The 12,105-nt window shown below is 40.0% G+C and overlaps 1 protein-coding gene across 2 annotated transcripts in view; it reads right to left on the bottom strand.

Moving 5' to 3' along the window:
* The window catches only part of LOC131437225 (neural cell adhesion molecule 2-like), a 239,741-nt gene that overhangs the window by 69,245 nt on the left and 158,391 nt on the right, over window positions 1–12,105 (bottom strand). For both annotated transcript variants that reach the window (XR_009230735.1, XM_058606410.1), the window contains exon 3: window positions 8,532–8,742. Coding sequence is in view for 1 of the 2 variants with exons in the window: in XM_058606410.1 (XP_058462393.1) it covers window positions 8,532–8,742 (211 nt within the window). In the remaining variant the exon portion in view is untranslated. The remainder of the gene's footprint in view (window positions 1–8,531; window positions 8,743–12,105) is intronic.

The raw sequence follows: 12,105 nt of genomic DNA, 5'->3' as shown, positions 1-12,105 counted from the left end.
TTCCTTGTTTGACCCAAAAGGGTCCTGCATAATCAACACCAGTTATTGCAAAGGGTGGAGACGGGACAACTCTGACTGATGGAAGGTTACCCATCAGTTGCGTTGTGTCAGATGGTCGGCATCGAAAACATCTTATGCATTGTCTGGTAATCTGTCTAACAGTAGATCGGGGTTTCAATAACCAATATCGTTGTCGTAAAGCGCTTATTAATCCACTTTGGCCGATGTGAAGCATTTGGATGTGCATTTCTCGAATCATCTCTCGCACCAGTGGATCCTTGTTTGGTAATATAATAGGATGACGGCTGTCAAATGGCAAATGTGAGCGATCAAGCCGGCCTCCTACTCGAAGCAGACCATCGTGTAAAATTGGATGAAGATTTCCAATCGTTCTACAAGTCTTCTTGAAAAGTACACGTTGAATTTCGTCTCCCAGGTGAATCAACTGAATAACTTTGAATATTGATTTCTTCGAGCGTCGCAGCTCAGAAACAGTAAGAGTGCGACTATGTACACGATCAACTGATTTCTTCCGACAATTTTCGAAAAAACGCAAAACATATCCAATGATTCTTTGAACCTTACAGAAGCTACTAGATCGAGAGAAGATTGGGAGTGGCTCAAATTTACTCGTTGATGCGGCCAGAACTAGTTTCGTTACAGGTAAATTCTCATCCGGAACGATTGGTGCTGGTAAAATCTTATAATTTGCATTAGCAAGAAATTCAGGACCGTTCCACCAGAGTTTATTTATTTCCAACATCTCTGGTATCTGGCCGCGGGACACTATATCCGCAGGATTCTTATCGGAACAGATGTACTGCCAAATACATCCATCGGTTTCATTTCGTATTACAGCTACACGATTGCGAACAAATAATTCGAGTTCATTAAGTGGTTTCCTGATCCAGGCTAATACAATCGTACTGTCACACCATAACACAACCCCTTTTATTGGCATTTTCAGTTCAGCATTTACCTTTTTAATTAAGCGTGTCAGAAGTAAGGAACCGCATAACTCCTTTCGTGGAATGGATAAGTCGTGTAGAGGAGCTAACCTTGACTTGCTCGTCAGTAAGAGCATTTCAGCCGTACCGTCGTGAAATATACTGGATCAGGAATCTTCGTTTCATCGGAGGGCACCGGCTGCAACATGGATGCATTGGTTATCACTGATGACTCAGGTTGGAATTCTCGTTCAGACACTACGGCTACATCTTCATGCAACAAAGTGTGATGGCGGGCTTCACACTTGCGACATGATTTCGGAGAAGAACACGTTCTGGTGATATGACCTTTTCGTAGGCAATTGTAACAAAGTCCAGCAGATCGTACCTTCTCTCTCTTTTGTGTGGTAGATAAATTTAAAAATATTGAGCACTGAAAGTTTCGATGGGATTCACCGCAAAAATCGCAAATTGTTTCAAATGTCGTTGAATTAGCTGCGGCTGCATGGCTTTTCTGAATTACTCTCGGAATCAAAGTGGTTAGCTTGGGCTTGCTCATCGATGGGGCTTGCAGCTGGAACGCAATATCACAATTGTCCAGAATTTGGGCTCGGGACATTAGTAAGTTAATAGTTGGTTCGTATTTTGGAAGTTCGCCTTTTCTTTGTGTTGACTCCCAGGCTTTTCGTGTTGACTTATCAAGGGAATTTGCAATCAAGAACACGATCATGTGTTCAGACACTCCAGAAATTTCCTGCTTAAGATAACGTAAGCTCTCTACATGGCGGGTAACATCGTTCACCAATGATCGCAACTCTTTATGTGATTCAGATGTCATTACCTTGAGCGATAATAAACTTTGGAAGTGGTTTTCAACGATTACACGTATATTTTCGAATCGCTCCGTGAGAATGGACCAAGCATGCTGATAGTTTCCATCACTTAACACCTTCGCATCAAGGACTCCGGCAGCTTCCCCGACTAGAGCCTTCTCGAGATGATATAGTTTCATAGCATCTGTATCTCCTGAGTTTGCCATTATATCCAAAAATATGGCCTTGAACTTTGGCCAAGCAGCGTAGCTGCCATCAAATGTTGGAATAGGAGCTTTTAAGGGTTGTTGTTGGATGATAAGTTGGGGACTTGTATTAGTTGCCGTAGTTGATCGGTCCTTCGCCACCAATAATAATTCCTCCACATTAGTTGATACGAGATCAAAGAGATCCTCGAATTCTTGATATACTTGCGCCTGTCGATCGATGGCCGTATCTGAAATGAGCGCCATTACTTTGCTGTGAAAACTATTGTATTCCTGATAAGCAGCAGATAATTTGTGCTGCATAACCGTTAATAGTGCTACAGATGGTTGTCCTTGATTAAGCATGGTCCGCTGGATGCTGAAAATTCGTTGTTTCACTTGTTCTCGCTGACGAAAAATAACTGTTAATTCCTTCGGCTCTGCAACAGCTTGTGGCTCTGTATCTGAGAACCCTCTAAAAGATTCGTCATCTTCGGATTGACTGCTATCTGCATCATCTTCAATATTATTTTTTTCACCTACACCGTCTCTTGGCACCAATGAATGTTCTACTGACATTTTACAGTAACGTGATAGTTCAACTTTACGGGAATAAAACAAATACGCGTCACATTTTTGTACATCCGAATGAACAATACCGAACACGTTCGAACTTGTACGCGGGAATACTTTTCGTGGAGCAATCAAAATCCGGTTCGATTTAGACCAATTTTATGTTCTTCAGATATGGAAAAGTGTGCTTTTATTCAAGAAAGTCTCAGCCGGATACAAAAACAAAAAAAAATATTGTTGGTAACACTCGCGTTTGCAGTGGTGTCGTTCTCTCATCGTCGAGGGGGCACACTTCGGTAGTACCGAACAATATTATATAACAAATGGATGAATTGTTGCTTGATCATTGTTCCTATGATGACTTTAAACAGCATCTTGAAAAACGAATGAATAATTCTCGGAAAAATCACAAATTACAACTTTTTCTCCTTCAGTTAATGAAGATTTGGTGTCTCAAAAATTTAGACTGTTTTTGCCTTTCTCATATAGAACTCCATTCCACTCAGCTCGACGAACTGGGTAAATGTCTGTGTGTATGTATGTATGTATGTGGGTATGTGACAAATAATGTCACTCAATTTTCTCAGAGATGACTGAAACCGATTTTCACAAACTTAGATTTAAACGAATAGATTGGAAATTTCTTAACCGATTTTCTCAAACTAAGATGAAAATAAAGGTCTTGAGATTCTTCAAAAAGTCCCCAAAAAGTGGATTCAGACTTCAGTGAGATTATGAAAAATTTTCAATTTCAAGAGAATTTTTCACAAACGATGGCGCAACGAAATACACATTTTTATAGAATTTACTGAAAAATTCATCTAGTTCACAGACCTTGTTAGTTTGTGGATTTATAATTCTACTTTGGGAGTGCCCGGTTCCGCTTCCGAATGCACCGATAGTAGTGAAGAAAAGCTCCGAAAACGGAACTCACTTCGATTTCTCAGCAACGGTCAAGCCGATTTCCACAAATCATAATTCAAATTAAAGCTCTTATTGTCTCAAAAGTTACTGTGCAATTTCATCTAGATTCGACTGCCGGTTCCGGAATTATAGTGCAATGAGTATCAAAACTTTCAAACTGATATACATAATGATGCAAAATCGGTAAACATCGGTACGTGCTGGTACGGAAGAAGAAGTAAACGCACCCGCCGGGCACACAGCGTGCATTGTTCAATTTTGTATAGCGTGCAGGCTTGCCACATTTAAATCCTTATTAACTTGACATAACTGTTTACAAATTGAAAAGGCGATGGTTCGGTTTATGCCGAAGAAAGTTTTTGATTTCATTCAAGTTTCAAAAAGAAACTTGACAGAATCTTCTAGTGACGTTTTTTAGAAAATATAAGTAATATGAGAAAGGCATCATTATACCACTAGGTGGATTAGAAAAGGTTTTTTATATAGTCATGATTTACAATTTTTTCTGTTTAATATGGTACAAAATCATCAACTGGTTTCGCTAAGATATCAAACAACTTATAGTGAAATAATTGATCGAAACTGTTATGTTAGTGAAAAATGCTAGAATTGTTATGTAATGAATAATACTGTTTCGCGAAACTAAAAAATGTTCAAGCGACGGATACTGCAAAGTCAACTGTTTTCTGAAAAGTTTTCCAGCGTTTTCTCCAATGAAGTCTTGTCACCGAACCAAATCGCCCAAGCAGCAATTAACGTTCCAGTATCACATCAGTCGTTGGATACTATCAGTGTTGACCCAAATGCAGTAAATGCAGCTATCGCCAAAATTAAGTCCTCGAGCTCCTCCTGACCCGATGGTATTCCTGCAATCTTTTTTTTTTTTGGGACACTTTCGACTGGATTCTATTTTAATGTAGATTTGTTTATCGGCTATGCAGTCAATAATGGATTAAAACGAATATTTTTGTTTTAACACCCAACGTTTCGACGCTACTGGTTTGCGTCTTCTTCAGGGGAACTGTATTTAAAAATAGACGTTGCAAACTATGTTCGACTAATCACAATTTTGAAAAGACTTACAAAAACAGGTTATCGTTCCTCGTCAAAAACACTCTTGTAGTTGTCAATAGTCATACGGTGGAGATTCAGCTTCTGGTATAATTACAAAAACACGTATAACAAATATTCACAAGAAATGTACAAACAGGGCTACTTACAAGAATTACAATAAAATTACTCATTAAAATTTGTCTAGAAACACAAATTAAAAACTTTGGCTATGGTCACTATCTTTTGTTTTGGCGGATTTTTTTTCCTCTCTCTGATTTCTATCTATGATACATATTGAAATATTTCGTTGCTTGGATTATTAAGCGGTAAAAAAGGGTTATGATATCTTGGAAATATTTCTGGTGAAACAATTCCTAATTGTATGCAATATTGCTGCGTATACCACACTAAGACCATCTGTGTATGTACGATTGTTAACAGTATGTGATGTATTGGTTATATGACACATTTCTAGATATGGGAGAGCTGAGGAACGGAAAGTGCGATCTATTACTGTGGTCATATCTATTGCGAATTTGTGTTCGTGATCAATGCAATGTTCTATTAGCGCAGTTTGTGCTCTAAGAGATGTGATCTGGTTATCTGTGTGAGTATGATCTTGTATGATATGCTCTAATTTTTTACATTTGATTTATGCCCTGCTAGCCTGACTTTTAGAGAATTTTTGGTCATGCCGCTATAGCAACTTTCGCAGTTGTTACATGGTATTTTGTATATAACATTATGTTGTTGCATTATAGGTACGGGATCTTTAACTTTACTATGGAGTGAATCTACGGTATGTATCTGCCTGCAGGCGCATCTTACGGAACCGTAGTCTTTCTTCAAAACACGAATGATTCGTGATGTTAGTCCATTGATGTTTGCTATGGATCGGTAGGTAGTTTCAGATAACGATGGTGCTGCTGATGACGATGCTATTGATGATGAGGCTGTTGACGACGATGATGCTGGTGGTGTATGAAGTGAACCGTTGTATGCTGTATGTGAGCTATTCTTATGTTTAGCGTAGTGGTGTTGCAGTAGACTGTTGATGAAAGTTCGGGGGTAGTTGTTTTCTTGCAAATTATTGAAAATTGTCCTTTTTAATGTTTCCGGATCAAGGTTGGTTGAGAGAGCGTATACTCGGTGGATGAAATTTTTGGCTGCGTTAATTTTGTTGTTGAACTGGTGAACCGAATAGAAATTTAGCAGATGGCCTGATGAGATTGGTTTAGAGTACCATTCGGTTTTGAGTGTTTGGTCTGCTTTGCGAATAATTGCCATGTCGAGATATGGTAATCTGTTGTTTTGTTTTATTTCTATTGTGAATTGTAGATGTGCTTCTTGTTCATTGAACTGTTCGAGAACAAATTGAGCTTTGTCTCTTGGTACGGCAAGAAAAAAGTCGTTAACATATTTTCCTAACACGGGGATTTCGAAATTAAATGTTTTTACAGTTGTGTGTATGAGGTTGTCCAGTACGATGTCAGCTAAAATCGGTGAAAGAGGGCTTCCCATCGCAGTGCCAAACTTTTGACGGTAGAATTTGTTTTTATAGCAAAAATAACTGGATTCTATGAGGAAGTTCACTATTTCGAGAAATAAATCCAGGTTTATGTTTGTTTTCTCTCTTATTTCTGGCCAGCGTTCAATGATGTTTTTATTTACAAGCTGTATCGGTTTATTGGTAAATAATGAAATCACGTCTAGAGAGATCATTATGTAATTTGGCGGTAATGTTATACTGTTAATCATTGTACAAAATTCGAATGAGTTTTTTATGTCATATCTGCTGGAGGTAGCTTCTTTAAGTATGTTTGATATGTATTTGGATAATTTGTATGTAGGTGCAGTAACATTTGGTACAACCGGTCTCAACGGAAGACTGTTTTTGTGTGCTTTTGGTTGGCCGTATATTCTAGGACATATGGCATTATGAGTTCGTAGTTGTCCTGCTGTTTTATTATCAATCAGTTTGATATTCGCTAATCTTGTAACTAGCTGGTTATTTTTTGTTTGGAAGGTCGATGTTGGATCTCTTTTAATCTCTTGATAAGTTTTTGAGTCTGCTACTAATGCATACATTTTCTCTTCATAGTCTTTCGTGTACATGATGACTGAACGGTTTCCTTTATCCGACGAAAGTATCGAGATTTCAGGATGCTCATTGAGAAATTTCCTAGTGGTTGTATATGCAGTAGAACAAAAACGGGCAAGAGGTTCATTTTTTTCCGATAAACCTTCGAAACCGACCAGGTAGTTTTGAATAATATTGGATATTCGTTGGGTGTTAAAACAAAAATATTCGTTTTAATCCATTATTGACTGCATAGCCGATAAACAAATCTACATTATAATTTCTGCAATCTTTGTGAAAAAATGCTCCATCGGTTTAATTTCACCTTTCTGCCAAATGTTTCGTTTATCGCTAACATCTGGGATCTTCCCTGATTCTTGGAAGATTTCATACATGTTTCCAGTTCATAAAAAAGGAGACAAAAAAGACATCGACAACTACCGTGGAATTACCTCGTTCAGTGCTATTCCAAAGCTTTTCGAAATGGTGGTATTGGAATCTTTATTCTACCATTGTATGTGTTTTATTGCAGAAACGGTCTACGACTACCAACCTCTTGATCTTCACGACGTTTGTGACGGATGTTATACCCCGCGGTTTACAAACCGACAAAATTAACCACGCCATTACTGTTGCCAAGTTGGCCAGATTGGGATTTGGTTCCTACATGCTGCGTTGGTTTTCTTCATACCTTAATAATCGCCGTTCAGCAATCAAGATAAATGGATCTGAATCCAGAGAGTTCAACGCTACTTCTGGGATTCCACAAGGCCGCCATCTCGGACCACTGATCTTCCTCCTGTATTTTAACGATGTGAATCTTTCTCTGAAATGTCCACGCTTATCTTTCGCTGATGATCTCAAGCTATTCCAAATAGTTCTAAGTAACGAGGATGCTGTTTTCCTCCAACACCAACTTGAATTTTTTTTCAAAGTGGTGTGCGGTAAATCGAATGGTTTTGAACATTGATAAGTGCTCAATCATCACATTCACACGCAAAAAAGTTCCTATAAGATACAACAACTACCTTGATGAAGTAGTGATCAACAGAACCACATGTGTTAAGAATCTCGGTGTAATTCTAGACGAGCAACTGTCTTTCAAGCAGCATTTCAACTTTACTGTTACTTCGGGGATGTTTTACAGCTACAAACTGGCGGATTTTTTCGTGCAAACTCGTAGCTTCCACTTTTAACAATCACCAAACATTAAAAAAATTTAAAAAAAATCAAACGGAAACGTTCGGGGTCTAGAAAACCTTCTACTCTATCTATGCTGCTTTGATTTGTTCGCTTCTGATTAGTCTGCGCAAAGATACAGTGGACACCGCAAATCATGATTTTTAAGAAGCGTCCTAAAAATACCTCTTCACCGACTTATTTCCCAATATTTTTCCACAAAAAAATTACAAAATGTTGTTCGAGTGATGCTTTTGAGCATGCAAAAAATTTGTGAATTTATTTTGTTGCACGATAATTCTGAAAAAAAATCTCAAAAATGATGATTTTTTTCATCATTTTTCCGTCTCTGCGGTAACTTTTTCGCAGTTTTTCATTTCATCGTTACATTCGTTAATCATTTTTCAAATCTGTTTTTTTCCTCTAGATAATGATTAAAACCTAAAGTTTCCATGTGTCTTAAGTTTCAACTCTCCAAGCCTTTAATGTTAAGTCAATGTACTCAAAATACGTATGGGAAGCAAAGAATCAAATCGCCTTCCTCCAAACCGTGCTTAATGATGTCGATTAAAATTTCATTACTCCGCCTCCGATGGTTTCATTCAACTGATGTTTTAATATTACATCATTAATTGCAGTCGAAGCGTTTCTGTCCTCCCGGGAATTACTGTTTTTCAGATAATTCCGTTCATTTTCCCGCAGTCGGCAGTTTTCCCGCAGTCCCACAGCGGAACAAAAGGCCGACATATTGCCTTACCTACGATCCTAAGCTCGATGAATATTGACTGCGGCGGATGGGTGGAAATTTGGCACTCGTACAGTCCTTCGTCCTCCTTGCGGGCGTTCTTTATCCGTAACGCCCAGTTCCCCAGGTGGCGCGTGTGCTCCACCAGGAACCGTTCGTCGCTGCTGTACGTGGACAAACCGACCGTCAGCAGCTGGTAGTCTTTCCGCCGGAACCACGAAACCTGTTACGGAAAAGGGGGAATACGGAAATAGAATGAGAGACATCTGCTTTCAGCTTTCGGCGAACAACGGACACTTACTACTGCACTACTGAACTAATTGCGTGATAAATTATAACTCTCGGGGTAGAAGCTAAAACATAAGGATAAACTTAAAAACTAGTCGTAATATTTACTGCAATAAACTCAATTTCGTTGAAACAACAGAAGGTGCTGTCTAATTGAATTTACAAGTAAAAAATAACTCTCCGAACATGGAATTTTATAAGTTTAACCATAAGATTGCTGAATAATTGAAATTCTTCACAAAGATTACATCAAACACGTGCTCCATCCACACACACACACACAATTTTGCACTTTCCAAACAAGGGTGGAAAGCTCACATCAAATTATTCTCTTTTCAGAACTCAATTTATGCAGGTTGATCGTTGGTTCTGGTGAACAACAACCAGACGACCTTTTCGAAGACACAATACACATTTTACCTCATAATTTCAATAGGAAAGTGTACACCAGTAATTTATACCGGGGTCGGTAACATCTCAAATCTCGTTAGACTTTCAATTCACGTTATCTATAAGCTGCTTCACAGTGGCCGCAAAAAAAAAGATGAAATACAAAAAAAAACTCTTGTTCCTGACAGGTTGCAACACAAAGAAGTCGTAAACTTTGCTTCATTCATCGTCATCCCGTTTGGTCGTCGTTCAGGCTGGAAAAACTTGCTCTTCTGAAGCGCATTGCCATAAAATCCGAATTTTGCTCGGACGATTTCACGCCCACTCCCACCCCACCCCCCTCGTTCAGGAAGCGGTTCCGTATATTTTTTTCTTGTTCTTCTCTTATTATTCTTGGTCGACGGCCGAAAACCTTGGCCGAAGATAAGAGGAGAAAATCAGTCAGCTTCTTTGAGCTGAAAAACTGTTACATTCAATTGTCGGGATTCTCCTCAACTGTAAATGCTGCCACCAGTAGTACTAGGATAGTAGCACTGACCCACGTGCCGGCTGGCAACTGCAAAATATATGAGGCGTTAAAATTCTACGAAAGCTGATGACGAAAGCTGTGGTACCAGCACACAGGACTTGTCAGAAAGTTTTATCTCTACCGTCCGTTCCTCACCAAACCCACTTTCTTCGATCCTTTTTTTCCGTAAAGCTTCTTCTCTAGTCTGTGGTCTTCAGTGGCCGATTTCCATTACCGTTCAGTACTAGAGAAAGATTGCAATTTTCTTCCAGACCAGAAATACAGAGAAAAGAGTGGGGTAGGGGTTTGTGGTTTGTTGTTGTTGTTGTTGTAGTTGTTGAGGATGTTGTTTCCATCATGGCCATGTTCACACGGTCTCATAATTGTCCTCTTGTTGAAGTTGATGTGCAGATTGGTGGTGCTTTTGTCAGCAGTGACGGATTTAACCGAAGCCGCGAACGTCATCAATCAATGGCATGAAAGTATGAAAGCAGCCTGATTGCAAGTCAAAAAACGTTTTCTTTATATCATTTATTTTACCCTGGCTTTACCCAAGAACGACGTTCAGAGTACCGAGAAGAATTTTTGTGCATTTTCCATTCCATGATTTAGTATTTTAGGAAATAATTCGGGCCGACAAAACATTTGAATTTCTGAGAAGTTAAAATCGAAACATATCTTCTCACGTTTCATCTTCGACTCAACAGTGCGTTAGCAGTCTATATTGAACCGCGGTTCAATATAAACCGCTAAGTCGAACTAATGTTAATACTATTTGCAAAACAGTTTTTGCCATAGCACCGTAGTACAGTATCTTGACCGAAACAAGTTTCGGCCTGGTGGCGCAGTACAGATTGTACAGGGTGTTTCATCTTTTATGTCTGTATGTAAACACTGAATATCTGTAACATTTACCAACCGAGCGATTGCATCAGATATATTTTGGAAATGTTAATTCAGTAAATTTTTGCGATGGATCGCTTCACACCAAAACAACGCGCACTTCACCTCGAAAAAAGTCGTTCCGTTGTATGAACTCAACGTGCATATCGCGACAAAAAGGTACCATCTGACAATACTATTGATTTTACCCTCTCGGACTTCTTTTTGCAAGGTTTACGTCAACCAGCCTCCGACTATTGACTAGCTCAAGGCAAACATTGACGCTATAACACCCGAGATGCTCGAAAAGGTAACGCAAAAAGTAGGAGTGTTTTCGTAATTGCTATTAAAGTTGGCCACTTATTTGATATTGTTTTCAAAAACTAGTCCAAGAAAATTGAAAGGAACCAAACTGAATTTGAGAAAAATCAACCGAATTCCACATCACTTATGGAAATTGGTTGTTTTTTCTCAATGTTCACATATCGACATAAAAGATGGAGCACCCTGTAGTAATTTGATAGATTGAAAATGACCCCTACATTTATGCTATGTTTACATAACCATTTTGATTGTTTTGCCTTTCTCATACAGAAAGGTTATTCGAACACTGTTAAAAAACCGATTTTCGAATGACATACACCATTCGAATTAGATCGTCAAATACGCAAAATGCCTGTTTTTTTTTTTTTTTTTTTTTACAAGGTGAAATGCATTTACGCACGGAGTGTGGGACTCTCCACAGGACTACCCAACTGTTGATTGGAACTACCCACTAAAACACCTTGGATCTCCAACCCTACCTCCCCGGCACCACCGCTAGGTATTACTTCGGGGTGGAAGGCTATTGGTGCTCACAGCACCCTCCCCAGATTTATGCAGAATGGGGATCAGCATCCTGCGCTCGAGGGATCGACCAATTGGATGACGAGGTCGGTCCAGTGATGCCGGCTGGAGGGTAACTTCCGGTTCACTGGCGCCTCGACGACCCAAAACTGATGCTACGTCGCGGAACTACTCGACTAGTCTCCGCCAAAAGATCTAGTCTACACCGACGGAGGGTTCCCCGACGAGAGAAGTCCTCCCGAACCGACGCTTACGGTACGCGTCTACGACCCGACCGAAAGGATGCCTAAGTCGATCCAATGATTCCGGTTGGAGCGTGGCTTCCGGTTCACTGGCGCTCAGACGATCCTATCGGTATCACGCGACTATCTACTCATCTAGTCCCCGACAAAGGATCTAGACTACTCCGACGGAGATTTCCCCGGCGAAGGAGAATCTCCCGACACCGAGTCTCTTACACCACACGGGACACCCGATGGAGTGCCGAGGTCGGTCCCGCGATTCCGGTTGGAGCATGGCTTCCGGTTCGCTGGCGCCTCGACGACTCGAATCGGTGTTGTGGCGGCTACTCGACTAGCCCCCGCCGAAGGATCTAGCCTACACCGACGGAGAGTTCCCCGACGAAGGAGGCCCTCCCGAAACCGACGCTTTCGATACCCGTCAACGCCCGAC

Source organism: Malaya genurostris, chromosome 3, assembly GCF_030247185.1.
Source record: "Malaya genurostris strain Urasoe2022 chromosome 3, Malgen_1.1, whole genome shotgun sequence".
NCBI lineage: Eukaryota > Metazoa > Arthropoda > Insecta > Diptera > Culicidae > Malaya > Malaya genurostris.
Note: the sequence above shows the minus strand (reverse complement) of the source record. Positions and strands in the feature narration are given on the sequence as shown.